At 39.6% G+C, this 15,847-nt stretch overlaps 1 protein-coding gene across 2 annotated transcripts; it reads right to left on the bottom strand.

The window, feature by feature from the left end:
• Positions 1-8,248: 8,248 nt before the first annotated feature.
• Positions 8,249-13,151, bottom strand: LOC107764370 (putative protein phosphatase 2C 12). 2 transcript variants are annotated; one of them, XM_075221682.1, is made up of 10 exons: positions 12,884-13,151; positions 12,456-12,767; positions 11,547-11,718; positions 11,114-11,267; positions 10,962-11,025; positions 10,624-10,731; positions 9,637-9,762; positions 9,302-9,537; positions 8,989-9,191; positions 8,249-8,909 (listed from the first exon to the last, which is right to left on the bottom strand). In XM_075221682.1, exons 2-10 carry the CDS (start codon positions 12,651-12,653, stop codon positions 8,881-8,883), a joined length of 1,290 nt encoding a protein of 429 aa, XP_075077783.1. In that variant the 5' UTR covers positions 12,654-12,767; positions 12,884-13,151; the 3' UTR covers positions 8,249-8,880. The 2 variants fall into 2 exon arrangements, with proteins under 2 accessions (XP_075077783.1, XP_075077784.1); XM_075221683.1 differs by having other exon boundaries at positions 11,547-11,658; positions 12,884-12,976.
• Between the last annotated feature and the right edge of the window lie 2,696 nt (positions 13,152-15,847).

The raw sequence follows: 15,847 nt of genomic DNA, 5'->3' as shown, positions 1-15,847 counted from the left end.
ATTGGAGATGGTAAAGAATGGTGAGGCAAATATGCACAATGCAGAAGAAATCCGTAACAAAAGGTATAATTTCTGCGGCTAATCAAGTAGTGCGTCAAGTATCTGGAATAGCAAAGTTCAATACCTTACGCAAGTCTACTCTCAGGCTAAAATATAAATTAAAGCATTTAAACAGGTAAGAATAACTCAAATAGTACAACTAAAATATGGTGTGAGTCTACGTCTACCCGTACATAATCAAGAATCTAGTATACGCATGGACACTAGTCACCTCATACGTGCGCAGCTCCCATAACACGTAGCACATAACAAATATAGCACCTACGAGGTAAATTCCATCTTACAAGGTTAGACAACCCTTTAACGTGAGGGTTTTCAAAATCGAAGAGCTTGTTGCTGCGGGGGCGAAACAAGCCCAATTGGAAGAGAAGTACAGGAAAATTATTGAGCAGAATAGGCTCTTTAGTTCAACTGTCTGCGACCTTGATGTTAGCCTCAGATCTGTTAGGTCCGCTCGGGAAAGCCTTTCTACCGAGGTAACTCACAACTCAAAGAACTTAAGCGCTGAGCAACTTCCCTCATTGTTGAAAAAACTTACGCCATGTATATCATGAGGAGAAAAACCTTGGAAGATGCCAAAGCAGGTATTATTGACTTTGATGTCGAAATTGCTAAGGCCCGAGAGCTTGAGTTGGCTGCTAAAAATGGACTCCCAGCGCAGTCTGATGCTCCTGGCCCTCCTAGTTTTGGTTCCGAGTTCTCGGGAACTAAAGAGGAATCGGAGGGCGATGATGCTGAAGACCAAACTTGGGAAAATGCCGATTCATCCGAAACCAACCCTTTAACGTGAGGGTTTTCATAAGAAAGACCCTCTTATGTTTACGGTGCTCTTGAAGAGAACATCTCCTGCTCATTACGGCACTAGCATTTGAAGTACTTGTTTAACTTTCAAATGACAAAGTTAGTTCATTGTTTAGACAAGAAACAAGATAAAAATAAAAGGATTTCATTTCATTTAATTCCTTCTATTTTCAAAAGTACACAAGCATTTGCTATGCTAAAAAGAAATTGTCATTACTTGTGGCTATCTTTTACAACTTGTTTCTACGGGGCTGGCTGCGCAGTCCCTGGTTTCGATAATGCATTTATGTTTTCGGATTTTCGTTTCCCGATCGATGTGGCAGTCATTAATGTCGTATCCTCATATCATTCCCCCTAGTGTTCGAATGTGAAGAATGTGAATTGGAACACTGGAAGTCTTGTACCTTTAACGATCCCATCAATGAATTACTAGATAATCCTTAAATCGGTAACACACCTTACTTACCCTTAGGAATCTATGCTATCGAGCAAAAGACTATCTAACAACCCTCTAGTGGTTTGTGCTCGTGAACGGTCGGGTAACCTTTGCTCGGTAGCAAACTTAACTTATTAGTGGGAATTTGCTACAGAGTCAAAGACTATCTAACCGTCCCCGAGTGGAAACTTGCTTGTTTACCTTGCTATTAAAGGTCCTATTGTTGTTGTCTTCATAGTATACTTTTTGTTGCTGCCTCGTTAAAAACCTTGCCAGAAAAACCCAATTGGGACAAAAATTGAACGAAGGGAAAAAGAGGGCAGCACATACTTTCTGATTGAATAATGTTTATCAACAATAATATCTTTTGAGGTGCGTCACGTTCCAATTGCTGGGCAATTTATCTCCATTCTGGTTCTCTAACTCGTATGAACCTTTCCCGGTGATAGCTGAAATCCGGTAGGGACCTTCCCACGTTGGACCTAGTTTCCCCGCGTTGAACTCCCGGGTATTTTGAGTTACTTTCCTCATAACCAAATCTCCTACTTTGAAATAACGGAGGTTGGCTCTTCGATTATAATACCGCTCCATTCTCTGCTTTTGCAGTCCCTGTGTTCCTCGAACAGCTCTAAGTTGATTAACATTGCTTCGTTGTTCGATTCTTTATCTGCCTAGAAATATCTCAAGGTGGGTTCACCTACTTCCACCGGGATTAAAGCTTTTGCACCGTATATAAGGGAAAAAGAAGTTTCTCCTGTGCTCGACTTGGCCGTTGTTCTGTAGGCCCATAGAACTCCGGTAATTCTTCGGGCCAATTGCCTTTAGCTGCTTCCAACCTTTTCTTGAGGTTTTGAATAATCGTCTTGTTCGTTGATTCCGCTTGACCATTTGCACTCGAATGATAGGGTGAAGATGTGATCCTCTTTATTTTCAAATCTTCGAGGAACTTTGTAATTTTTGCACCAATAAACTGTGGCCCATTATCGCATGCAATCTTTTTTGGTATTCTGAACCTGCAAATTATATTTGCCCACAAAAGATCAACCACTTCGATTTCCTCGATCTTCTGATAAGGACCTGCTTCCACCCACTTAAAAAAATAGTCAGTCAAAATTTCAAAAAAAAATCCTACCTTTCCGGGAGCCGGTGGCAGTGGTCCGACGATGTCCATCCCCCATTTCATAAACGGTCACGGAGACAAAACCGAATGTAAAGGTTCTGCTGGTTGATGCACTAGTGGTGCATAGCATTGGCACTTATCACATTTTCGTACGAAATCTTTGGCGTCCTGTTCCATACGGGGCCAGTAGTATCCTGCCCGTACCAACTTCAGCACTAAGGAATCTGCACGCAAGTGGTTGTCGCATATCCCTTCGTGGATCTCTCTCATGACATAGTTAGCTTCGGATGCCCCTAAGCATCGGGCCAACGGGCCTTCGAAAGATTTTCTATATAATTGTCCTTTTTTGAAGCTATATCGCGCTGCTTTGGTGCGCAACGCCCGGGAAGCTTTGGGATCTTCGGGCAACTTCCCGTGCTCGAGATAGTCGATGATTTCATTTCTCTAGTCCCACACCAAATTAGTCGAATTTACCTCATAATATCCATTCGCATCCAGGACTGAGTTTATCAGTTGTACTACCGTACCGGACTCCGATCCCTTCATTTTCATCGATGATCCTAAGTTCGCTAATGCATCAGCTTCTGCGTTATCCTCCCTTGGGATATGAGTAATTGACCACTCCCGGAATCGTGCCAACAGATGGACTTTTATCACGTATTGCTGCATGCGTTCTTCTTTGATGTCAAAGATCTCGTAGACCTGATTTACCACCAGCTGCGAGTCACATTTGATTTCGATGACCTTAGAGTCAAGTCCCCGGGCTAATTCGAGCCCTGCAATCAAAGCTTCATACTCTGATTCATTGTTAGTTAAAGGGATCGTTCTGATGGTTTGCCTTAGGGTTTCCCCAGAAGGCGTGATTAAGATTATTCCGAGCCCGAACCCTTTCACGTTGGTAGCTCCGTATGTGTATAAGGTCCAAACCCCCGATGTCGATTCTGACACCATTACTGATTCTTTGGTTGCCAGATGCAATAATCCCGGACTGAAATCGGCCACGAAGTCAGCCAAGACTTATGACTTAATTGCAGTCCTCGGTTTATATTCTATGTCGAATTCGCTCATTTCGACGGCCCATTTGGCCAATCTTCCCGAGAGCTCGGGTTTATGGAGAATGTTCCGCAAAGGGAAAGTAGTCACCACGGCTATCGTGTGGCATTGGAAGTAGGGCCTCAGCTTCCGAGCGGCAACTACGAGAGCTAAGGCCAGTTTCTCCAAATGTGGGTAGCGAGTTTCTGCTCCTGTTAAAATTTTGCTAACATAACAAATTGGAGATTGCGTACCTTCGTCCTCTCGGACCAAAATCGCACTTATCGCAACTTCCGAGACCGCGAGGTAAACTAGCAACCTTTCACCTTCTTTTGGTTTTGAAAGCAATGGAGAGCTTGATAAGTACTTCAAATCTCTCAAAGCCTGATGGCACTCCGGTGTCCATTCGAAATTATTTTTCTTTTTAAGCAGTGCAAAGAAGCAATGACATTTTTCTGACGACCGGGAAATAAACCTGCTTAAAGCTGTCAATCTTCCTGTGAGCCTTTGGACTTTCCTTTACGTTTGACAGTTGATCTGAGATGTCTTCTATGGCTTTGATTTTATCGGGATTTACCACAATTCCCCTTTGTGAGACCAGAAATACCAGAAACTTACCAGAACTAACCCCGAACGTGCACTTCTCAGGATTAAGTTTCATATTATGCTTCCTCAGGATGTCGAAAGTTTCTTGCAGATGTTTAAGGTGGTCGCCTGCATTCAAAAACTTAACGAGCATATCGCCCATATAAACTTCCATAGTTTTTCCTATTTGATTTTCAAACATCATGTTTACGAGCTGTTGATAAGTGGCTCCGGCGTTTTTCAACCCAAAGGGCATCACATTGTAACAATATGTACCGAAATTCATTATAAATGAAGTCTTTTCCTGATCCTCCTGGTTCATCTTAATTTGGTTGTACCCGGAATAAGCATCGAGGAAACTCATTAACTCGTGCCCGGTCGTGGCATCAATCATTTGATCGATATTTGGTAGTGGGAACGGGTCTTTTGGGCACGCCTTATTTAGATCTTTATAATCTACACACATGCGAAATTTATTGTTCTTCTTAGGAACTACTACTACATTAGCTAGCTAGTCCGGATATCTTACCTCTCGGATCGAACCGATATTAAGCATGCGGGTTACCTCTTTTTTGACGAATTTATTCCTGGCTTCGGCAATAGGGCGCTTCTTTTGTCTTACTGGAGGTATGTTGGAATCGAAGCTTAACTTATGCACGGCTACCTCCGTTGGGATGCCTATCATATCCTCATGCGACCACCCAAAACAATCGGCATTAGATTTAAGAAATTCAATAAAATCAGACTTGTGTTCCGGGTGTAGTCCTATCTCCAAGTGGAATTTCCTTTCTAGGAATTCTTCGAACAATGCAACTTGCTCCAGTTCTTCCGTCGTGGACTTCGTTATATCCGTCTCTTCAGGAACTTAGAAATATCTCGGCACCTGATAATGTTCTGACGCCTCATGTCCTGGGGTCATTTCTTCTGGTTCGGGAGTGGGTGCCGGTTCTTGTAATTGCTACGCCGCGTGTTCCTTTCCTTTGCTACTGGAGACGGAAATTGCGTTCATCTCTCTTGCTGCCGGTTGATCCCCCCTTATCCGCTTGATTCCTTCGGGCGTTGGAAACTTCAACAATTGGTGATATGTCGAGGGCACAGCTTTCATCTCATGTAACCATTGCCTTCCCAGGATGATATTGTATCCCATGTCACCATATACTACCTCGAAAAGGGTTGTTTTCATTACTCCTTCAGCGTGCGTGAGTAATAAAATCTCTAGCCGGGTCGTCACGCTCGCGAGGTTGAATCCAGCTAGGAGCTTTGTGGCCGGAATAATGCTTCCGGTGAGTTTAGCTTGCTCCAATACTCTCCATTGTATGATATTAGCTTAACTTCCTGGATCCACTAGAACACGTTTAATCTTAAAATCTAACACATTTAAAGAAATTACCAGTGCATCATTATATGGTAGCAGCAATCCGTCTGCGTCCTCCTCCGTAAAAGTGATATCGTCTTTCCGGAGTTTTTTACTATGAGTTATTGATACTTTCATCTTCTTTGCTGCCGAAAAGGTGAGCCCTTAATCACATTCCCTCCGAAGATCATATTAATCATTTGGCATGGGGGTTCTTCTCCTACTTTTGAGGGTTCTGCGTTGACCATAATTGTTCTTAGCTCGGTCGCTTAAGAACTCTCTGAGGTGACCATTCTTAAATAGTGTCACCACTTCTTCTCGAAGGTGTCGGCAGTCCCCTGTCCGGTGGCCATTCATCCCATGGTACTCACACCATAAGTTGGGATCCCTCTGGTTGGGATCAGATCTCACCGGTCTCGGGAACCGTGCCTCTTTGATGTTTCTCATGGCTGACACCAATTCTACTATACTGACGTTGAAGTTGTATTCCGATAACTTGGGGTAAGAAGGATCCTGTGACCCTGACGTTTCTTTATCCTGTTGTGATCTGTTGTTCCGACCGCGATCGATCCTTCTGTCAACGGTGAACTTGTCTGTTGTCCAGAAGTCTCTTCCACGACCTTCAGTCCACTCGTAGGGCAAAGATCGGCCCCTCGAAGTCCGTCTGCCCGTGTCGTAATCATCTTTTGATTTTTCTCTATTCTTATCCCGTCCTTTGGTCCACGATGGAAAACCAACCTGATCATCTTCGATTCTTATTTTTGACTCATACCGGTTGTTGACATCCGCCCAAGTCGTTGCTTGAAACACAAGCAAACTTTCCTTTAACTTCCGGGAGGCGTCCGAACATCTCGGATTCAGTCCTTTGGTGAATGCTTCAGCTGCCCATTCATTCGGGACAGTTGGGAGCAGCATTCTTTCCTTCTGGAATCGGGTAACGAACGCTCGTAATAACTCGGACTCTCCCTGCGCAATCCTGAATATATCGGCCTTCAGGGCTTGTACTTTTCTGGCCCTGGCATGGGCCTTGATGAAAGAGTCTGCGAGCGTTTCAAAGGAATCTATGGAATGCTCGGGTAACAGGGAATACCACGTTAAAGCTCCCCTCGTGAGAGTTTCTCCAAATGTATTTAACAATACAGATTCAATTTCGTGCGGAGCTAGATCATTTCCTTTTACCGCCGTTGTGTAGGTGGTAATATGCTCCTGAGGGTCTGAAGTTCCGTCATACTTTGGCACTTCAGGCATTTTAAACCGCTTCGGGATTAATTCTGGTGCAGCACTCGGCTTGTACGTCAATTGAGTATACTTCTTGGAGTCCGGGGGTTCAGTACTGGTGGCGCGCCCGGGATTTGGTCCATGCGGGAGTTTACTTCCCTCATAAACCGTAAAAGTTCATTCTTGAAAGGATCATTCTCGTTATTGAGACCGGATCCGCTCCCCCCAACCCCGTCGGAGCCAACTTCACCCCTGGGAGTGTTGTTGTCAACCCTCTGCGTTGTTTGGTTTGCGGGAACACCGGGAGGAATTGGATCTCGTCTGTTTGCATTATTCGAAGCCCCCGACAGCGCCTGCTTCAACTCTGTCATAATCTTATCATGTGGCGTGAGATGGCCTAAAATGATCGCTTGTTGCTCTTGTAAGACCCTTACCACGTCAACAACATGCTCCTCATCAAGATCATCGGGAGTCGTCTCCCGAACATGTCGAGGATACTGCATGTCATGCACTGGTGTGGCGCAATTCCCCTCATTGTGGATGTCACTGATTGAGTCCTCGAAGTGAGGTTGATCTCCTCGAACCTCGGGGTTGTGCATATTGTTAACAGTATTTTCTGTCATTTCTTATGATTTTTTCTAAGACAAAATAATCAAAGCACGTTAGTAAAAAGGGCAAGGCTCAATTTAGTTGCACGGCTATCTAGGCCCCACGATGGGCGCCAAATTGTTTACCCCTAAAACGGTACAGTTGAATTTATACGTGGTTTCTAGGCAAGTGAACTAATTTGATCCCGAAAATAATGAAATAAGTAAAGAATTATGCAATACTTAGCCTTAAAATGTAGGAGATAACAGTTTCGGGAACAATGTTTCCGGACACAGCAATGATGAAATCAAAAAGCGAGAAAGTAAAATTGTATTAAGCTTTGTATAAAATGTAGTGTCAGTTTGCCAGAAAATTCGTTTCATTTACAATGATAACTGAGCTCACTATTTATAATTATGTCTAGGGAACGAGGTCCTAGGATCGTACCCTCCTTTAATGTCAATTATGAGGGTCATTGATGAAGATATAACGGTGGACATAAATGCCAAATTTCCTGTAACGGATCGTCACTCTTAATGCCGCAGAATATTCTTTATTAAATGCTACCAGGCACAGAGCATTTAACACACATTTATGAACGTTATCCCTTCCGGTGACAAGCGGAATAGCTGTGTTCGATCTTTGGCCATCCCTGTATTGGGTTCCACGTGTCCTTCCCTTAGATGACCACGTGTCATATCATATTTTACCCTATATACATCTATGTATATATACATATTGTATCGAAAACATTGAGTTTGATTGAACCCAGTAAGTATTCCCTCCATCCGCCACTGCTCCCCGCTTGTGGAAATGAATGGATCAGAAGCTGGCTTGGTTCTCTATTTTCAAGGGGCGGGGAGGAGGAAATGAATGAGCCATCCCATACCAAGAAGATCATCAGTGATGTAGTTTAAATATATGGTTACTTTGTTACAGATGAAAACATAGACTTGCTAAAAGTTTCACGAAAGAAAGTCTTACTAAAAGAGGTAAAATGGCAAGAAAAAAAAGTGATGAATAGCAATACTTCCACATAGAGAAGACGAAATGATCAGATAAAAATACAGAGATTCCATGTCTTTGTTTAAAAAGCCCAAAAAGAAAGGACTTGAAAGAACAATCTGATTTGAATGGTTACCCCTTCTTGGTTTAAGAAGAAAGGAATTATACAAGAATAAATTTAACAACAGGGTGATCAGCAAACTTTATCAAGTGGGGAGAACAAGGGAGGTAAAAAAGGATAAAGAAAAACAACCTAACAATCCTGATCAATCTTCCTAGCTAATAAAGTTACACTGATCAATGCCTTTCACTCACTATTAATTCTACACAAGAAAAAGAATCAGTGTTATAGCAGTGATGACAATCAGAGAGAAATTACCTCTGATATGCTTTATATATGGTCTTAAGTTTCCATTGTCTTACCACTTCATGATGGGGCCAGGTGTACTTGAAATGTGAACTTTTTCAGAAAGTGTCTCTGCGGTATACTGGGGTAGTCGTCTCTCTCCGTCTTTCGACCTAAAAGAGGCAAACCAGAACGGTTGACGCTTGTGTTTGAGATGCCACAGAAGCAATTATATTTTGTTTAATGAAACAGAAGGAATGTTTTGTTAATGACGGTGGAACTCCAAACTATAATCATGGGTGAAGCAATAGTTAGTAGTTGCATTTTGGGGTTAACTAGTCGCTGTCACTACTATATCTTCCATCTGCAAAAGTAAAACATGGATGATCAGTAATTTTAGAGGGCCAAAGTGTAGCATTTCAGCAGAAAATGAATCGACTTACTTCCGGAAGGTCTTTTTCCTTCCATGGCTTCTTTCTTCACTTGGCAGCTTGAGCAAAGGAAAGGGCCATCCCATGGACGAGCATTTCTTGTATTCAAAGAGCCAGCATGTATTGAAATACCTTCTCCAGGTTTTATCTCTACTTGACAGACGGCACACATGAATAACTTAAACATGTTGCAAACTGGATACTTAGTATCTAACCTGCAGTCATATGAAGATAGCAAATATAAACACCAGGGGTACTTCACCACAATATCTAAAAGGGATATCCCATATGACAGTGGATGCATCAGAATTAGCATGACACAAACCTGTCAGAAAGTGATGCAGATCCTTCCTCAAATAGTTCTTCCACAACATCTGGTTCATCATAATCTCTCTCAGTATTAGAAGATGACTCGGATGTTATTTTGCGAAATATAGACTTAAACACTTTCTTCCCTGACTTTTTGGGTGGTGGCTGGGGAGGATTTGGCTTTTCTGGGGGCTGTATATCAACCACAATACAGGTAGTGTCATCTCGAATCCCTTTTGGCTGCACGGCTTCCTGCAAATTGGAGGAGAGAGGTAACACTAGATAATTGGAAAATTTAATAAAGTAAATTATATCATAATTAACCTATTGGATATCAAGTAAGGATATTACCTTAACAATTTGAGAAGCTGCAGCATCCGGAGGCATTCCACGACAACATTCTACAGCCATTTCTGCAGACAAAGCATCCCAGACACCATCGCTTGCTATTACAAGCCTTCCACCTGCTGAAGATAGCTGTTCACGTAATGTTGAACATGTTCAGGAAATGTATAATATAAACAAAAGATTAGAACTTGAGTAGAATTAGTAAATCAAAAGATTCAGGAACATCTAAAAGCTGACATACTGGAGAAAAGGGAAAATCAAATGAAAGAATGCACAATGTTCTGATGTTTCTTATAGGCGCTGAAAACCAGAAAGTGCATTGGTTTCTGTTAAATACTTTACAGTAAAATATTAATGAGTTACGTCCAGCAACCCTGGATACGATCAATTCCAGCTCCATCTACCCATACATTGACTTCTTGAAAAGGCATATCATGATTAGACTATCAATGGCATTCTATCACTTGCACTAAAATGCAAGAGGTTCACAAAGATACAAGGAAATTTTACAATCTGGAACTGCTGTATTTCCTCAAATTTGAACATATCATGACTGGATTAGATACTATAATAAGCACTAAGTTTTGACAAAGAAGCATCCAAAGCAAAAGGGTCGCCAAAATTGCAGTAATGGAAATTATTTCCAGGAATGATGGAAAGAGAAAATGAATCGTGACAAGACTCCACTCCACTGTGAAGAAAGCAGAGATCTAGGAAAGGCATTTACAAGATTCCAACTTCCCATCAAGAAATACTTTGATTTAAAGCACGGCTTCAATCTTTGAAGTTTTCAAACGCAGTTTCATCTTCCCAAACTTGATGTAGATCAATCATAAGTGGGTGTGGATTGGAGTCTTCACTCTTCACAATTGAATGCTTTAAAGTTTGCAAGCTGAAATATGTGGTTGCAAATACACAAAGGACATATGCACTTGAGCAATAGACCCAAAACAGAAATGCAAAGAGGAAGCTAACACATGGTAGACAAACCTTTACTTGCTTTACATAGGGTACAGGAACAATGAACTCGCCAACATCCATATCTCCAATGGATCGAGAGAGGCATAACCCACCAGGCCAACATCTCAAAGGACCAATCTGAAATGAATTTGGATCACTTGGTAAGACAAACTTTCCTCAAGAAAAGGAATAAAAGCCCAAAATAGAAAAGTGAAAGAATATAAATGGAAATTATGACATGCCAATAAAAGAAATGACGCAGTTTTTATGCTGAATGCAGCTACATTCCCATTAATTACCACACTTCATGATAAATGTATTGAGTGTGCAAAAGAAAGAAACGGGTAACGGGCTAAACAAAAAGATACCTGTGTTCCACCACCAGTATTAAGCCGACCAACCTCTCCACCACTTGTTGTTATGCGTTCCCTCCTATTCAATTCAACATAAACTATTAAAATGTTATTCAAGAGGCAAACCCATATTAATTAGTTAGTTAAAGTCATAAAAAGCATCTCACTCCTCTTCATTGCACTCTAGTCTATGATCAGCTGATAGATAATAAATTCCCCCTTCAGCAGATTCTAATATACATCGAGAATCGCCAACTGAAGCAACTGTTACAACCCATCCTTCAATTATAACGAACGTGACTGTTGTCCCTGATTTCTGTGCTGCAAGATTACACAAGTAATATCAGAATAATATATTCACACTATTACGGGAAAAAAAACTATTGATTTCTCTTAATTAAATTATAAAAGAAAAACAAATTGTTTACAAGAAATAGTAAAGAGGTTCACATGATTTTTGTATTATATCTAAAACACGCAGAATAGAATCACCGTAGCTACAAAGTTTCTTGTATCATTTACATTTTCATGGAGAAACTCTATGATAGGTTTTCACAGCATGCTTATATTAGTTTTCTTCTATATAGAAACAACTAATACCTTTTTCTTGGAATTCTTTGTCTGTCTTGACGAATCCTGCAACCAAAGCCCTAGGCAATGCTGCAACCCACTCATCTCTGTTGAGGTCTGAGGGAATAGCACTCAAGACATTCTGCAAGAGATTCTCTTTAGAATATATAGCAGCTGCCGACCCATTGTGCCCATCAAATAACTACAAAAGGAATGAAATACAAATTACATGACTGCAATCATATAAAAACAAAAAAGGGAAGTGCGACTACCGATGTTCAACAATTTGCTGAGAAAGAATTTTTGGTCAAACATGCAAAAATTTCAGGTGAAACCATAACAAAAAAATGCTTCATTCACAAGAACTAGTGGATTCCTGGCCAACAATCTTAAAAGGAAAAATAAAGGACTTCTCCCACTTGAGATAACTATTGATTCTACACGGAAAACATGTCAAAGTAAGATCAAGGCAAAAATGTCCAAAGTTGGCACCATGATCATCTTTCTCAACCATATAGGATACTACAGAACTTATCAGATTCAGCAAGAAATCTATGATTTGATATGACAAATTCTTATCCAAAAAGAAGGATAAGAAGGAATATAGCATTAGCATACAAAAGATATCATGAGCATATAGAAGACACTGTGATGTCCACAATCTAGTGGTGGAGCCAAGAATTTGAATAAGGGGATTCAAAATAATGTAAGAATGTCACGCCTAAGATTTGAACCTGTGTCAAGGGGATTCAAGGACTTATATATGTGCAGAAAACATTTATTTTTACTCTTTTTGCACAGTGTAATTTTCTTACAAACGGGATTCAATTGAACCCCTTCACTAAAGGTAGCTACGATCTAATATGATAATTTATTATGCAAAGGCATCGATAAAGGACACATTTCTTAAAAACATAAGATAGAAACATCAAATCCTACCCCAAAAACAGAAAAGGTAGTAACTCCATCTCCCAAAACCCGCTGGCATTCGGTCTTGAGGAAGGTGAAGTCTTCCCCTTTCTTGCTCTGACTAGCTTGACCGTGAGAAATCTCGGGCCTTTCAATCTTCTCATTGGCCAGTTCCCTTTTCAGCAATACAGACAATGGGACCGTTTGATGTTCACCCTTGGACAACATTGTTCGGTCCCCTTCCAAATCCGATAGAAAAAATTACCTCCTTATTAATTCCAAAAAACAAAATATAGCTTCCCAAATTTACATTTACTCCTCCATTGTCCGTTCATCCATTTTCTATACAAAACAAACAATAACCACCTAAATCAAATATAATCAAATAAACGATCCAATGAAAAAGAACCACTAAGTACCCAAATTAATCAATTAATCAATCAATCAATCAATCTAACCTCTTATTTTAAATCCTCCTTCAAAACGTCCATTTACCGTTGCCTTTGGCTTTATTTCTTGTATGAGTTGTTTTCTGCAAAAATTAAAAAAAATTATTTCTGTATGAGTTGTTTTCTGCAAAAAAAATTTAGAAAAAAAAGGGGAGGAAGACGAAGGAGATAGAAAAATGGAGGATTTTTTGTTTTTATTTAGTATAAATGTTGGTTTTGTGACATTATAGGCATGTGCGGACATGTCCGAAACGCACCATTCGTTTTGGTTCGGCGTTTAACTAAAAATTAAATGCTGTGAGAATATGTTGAGCTGTTTATTACCTTAATCTGCGCCATCCCAACTAACTTGCGCTTCTTGGCGCCTTCTCATAATAATAATAATAATAATAATAATAATAATAATAATAATAATACTGAAAAGGCGCTAAAATTTATCTTGTCCTTCCTATTTGGTTTATACAAGGTCATAGAAAAAGTATAAAAGTAATCATGTTTTTTTTACATAAACTTAAGAAATTAAAAAAAAATCAAATAATATAATTTCTATATTTGCAAATCATATAAAAAGGTCAAACTTTCAATAGATTGAAATATCTTTGAGTGTCTAAAGATCATAGTTAAAGAGAAACGTTTGGTTGTTAAAATAATAGTTGTGTCATCTTTAATTGGAATGGTAGAATTTTTAGTTGGCCATTTTGCTACTTTTTTCTCACACTCCTTGATACTAATTACTAAATGATTCGGCAAAATATTAAAAAATTATGCACATAATTTATGAAATTGATTGACACCAGTCAATTTCTAAAAATAATAAAAATAACAGAAATGACGATGACAAAAAAATAATATAATGGTTATCTATATGGAGATTAATAAAATAATGAAACATTCAAAAATACAAAGGTAAAATAAGAGATTGCCTTCCCCGGTTTACCCTTAATTTATTTGACTGAAGAGAATTTCGGAAGGACCGCTAGTTTTCTGGGAAAACGATTATGTACTGATAAACGAACGGCTAATTGTGAAAGGGTGTCATGTGCTAGAGCTCTGATTGAAATGGACATCACAAAACCCCATCCCCAAACACTGCCTATTGAGAAAGTTGATGGGACTATTTGGGAGCGGGTGATTGAGTATGAATGGGAACCAAAGTTATGCTTAGATTGTTACCAATTTGGGCATTTCACTGGGGATACAAATAAAGTCATAACTCTGAGCCTAGCAAGCTACATGTGCAGCAGAACAAGAGTAAGAAAAAAAAGAAGAAGCTTGAATGAAAGGCAAAACCTGAAGTGAGAGAGCAACCAACAACTCCTCCACCTTAAGAGACACTATTGCAGGAGCAGATAGCACCAGTTCAAAAGGAGACTACTGATAGAGGAAAGAAGGTGGAGACTGCTCGGAAGAGTAAGAACCAACAGAAAATATTGGATGAGGTCCAATATGCAATCTGCAATAAGAAATATTTTTGCTCCCTTGAGAATTCAGGAAGGCAAGCAAAATACAACAGAGGTGCATGAGGCTTCTCAAAGTTATGGGATGACCAGAAGTGATATAAATAAGGTTATAAAGGACAATACCTTCAAACATATCTTCACCCATGATCATTTCTTCTTGAAATATTAGAAGGCTAAATAAGTCGTTTAAGCAGAAGGAATTAAAATTCTTTATGCAAAAAAAATAAAGCAGATATTATTGGATGTTTGGAGACTAGAGTCAAACTACCAAAAGCTGATATGATCAAAAGAAAACTAGGAGTAGAATAGTATTTTTCTTCTCAAACAATGCAAGTGCACCAAATGAGAGGATTTGGATAAGATGGAGAAATCCTAATGTCAATGTCTCAATAATGTTGGAGACATCTTAGTTAATCCATTGCAAGATTAGTGACAAGAATTCCTCATTTTCTTGTTTGATGATTGTTGTGTATGGTCTCCATACAATTGCAGAAAATAAAGGATTATGGGATCAACTTACGAATATTGATAGTACAGTGAATAAATCTTGGCTGATAGTAAGAGATTTTAATATTTTCCTATCGGTGGAGGATAGACTGAATGGGTACCTATCCAACCAATTGAGGTAGCTGACTTCCAGCAATATATAGAGGACTTGGGAATAGGGAAGATCACTAGGGGAGGATGCCAATACTCCTGGTGCAACAAAAGGGGAGTTGAAGACAGAATCTATAGCAATATAGATTGGGCTTTTGAGAATGGTCACTAGTTCTATAATTATATCAATTTTGAGACAGACTATATCTTACTTGATGGCTCAGGCCACTCACTTGTGTTGTTAAATACTGGAACTGCAAAGGCTATATTGAGAAGGCCCTTCAGGCTATTGAATGTATTGCTGCAACAGCAGTGCAACATCAAGACTTCAAAGATTTAGTTAATGGAACCTGGGAACAAGAGGTAACATGGAACCAAATGTACGTGGTATGGAAACGATTGAAACTACTAGAGGATAAAGCAAAAGGGTTAAATGTTTAACCAAAGAATTAGATTCTCAGTTAAAGCCTATTTTTAGAAGTACTCGGGTTACTGATAATCAAGAAATTCAATATTCTCTCAGAAATAAAAAAGGAAATTAGAATAAGAAATGACAAAATAATCAATTGAAAGCACAAGAAAATAATTATCTTCCAATAATAATCAGAACGTTCCCTTACAAGTGAAATTCCCTTCCCTTATATAGGAATTTACAAATATAACGTTTCTTCCCTTTTATGACCGAATCATTATAAGCATTAATGACATTAATGAAACGTTATAATTGGCAACTGTAACTGTTCATGAAGATTCTGTAACGGTTTCGATTCTTCTTCCACATTAATTAGAGGTTCATGAATCTTTCCTCTTTATTGTCTTAATTCATCCTGCCTATGTCTCTTCACTGAGTAATTTAGGCTCGAGCAACCGTACCCTTTCGTCTCGTGAGTGATTTGCTCGTACCTGTTGTAAATCA

This window comes from Nicotiana tabacum, chromosome 9 (genome assembly GCF_000715075.1).
Source record: "Nicotiana tabacum cultivar K326 chromosome 9, ASM71507v2, whole genome shotgun sequence".
Taxonomy (NCBI): domain Eukaryota; kingdom Viridiplantae; phylum Streptophyta; class Magnoliopsida; order Solanales; family Solanaceae; genus Nicotiana; species Nicotiana tabacum.
Note: the sequence above shows the minus strand (reverse complement) of the source record. Positions and strands in the feature narration are given on the sequence as shown.

Coding starts and splice junctions, on each gene's coding strand:
- LOC107764370 (XM_075221682.1), bottom strand. CDS start 12,653: ATGTTGTCCAAGGGTGAACATCAAACGGTCCCATTGTCTGTATTGCTG. Junction 11,026..11,113: donor CTAGAGTGCAATGAAGAGGA/GTGAGATGCTTT, acceptor TGAATTGAATAG/GAGGGAACGCATAACAACAA. Junction 9,192..9,301: donor TCTGCATCACTTTCTGACAG/GTTTGTGTCATG, acceptor ATATGACTGCAG/GTTAGATACTAAGTATCCAG.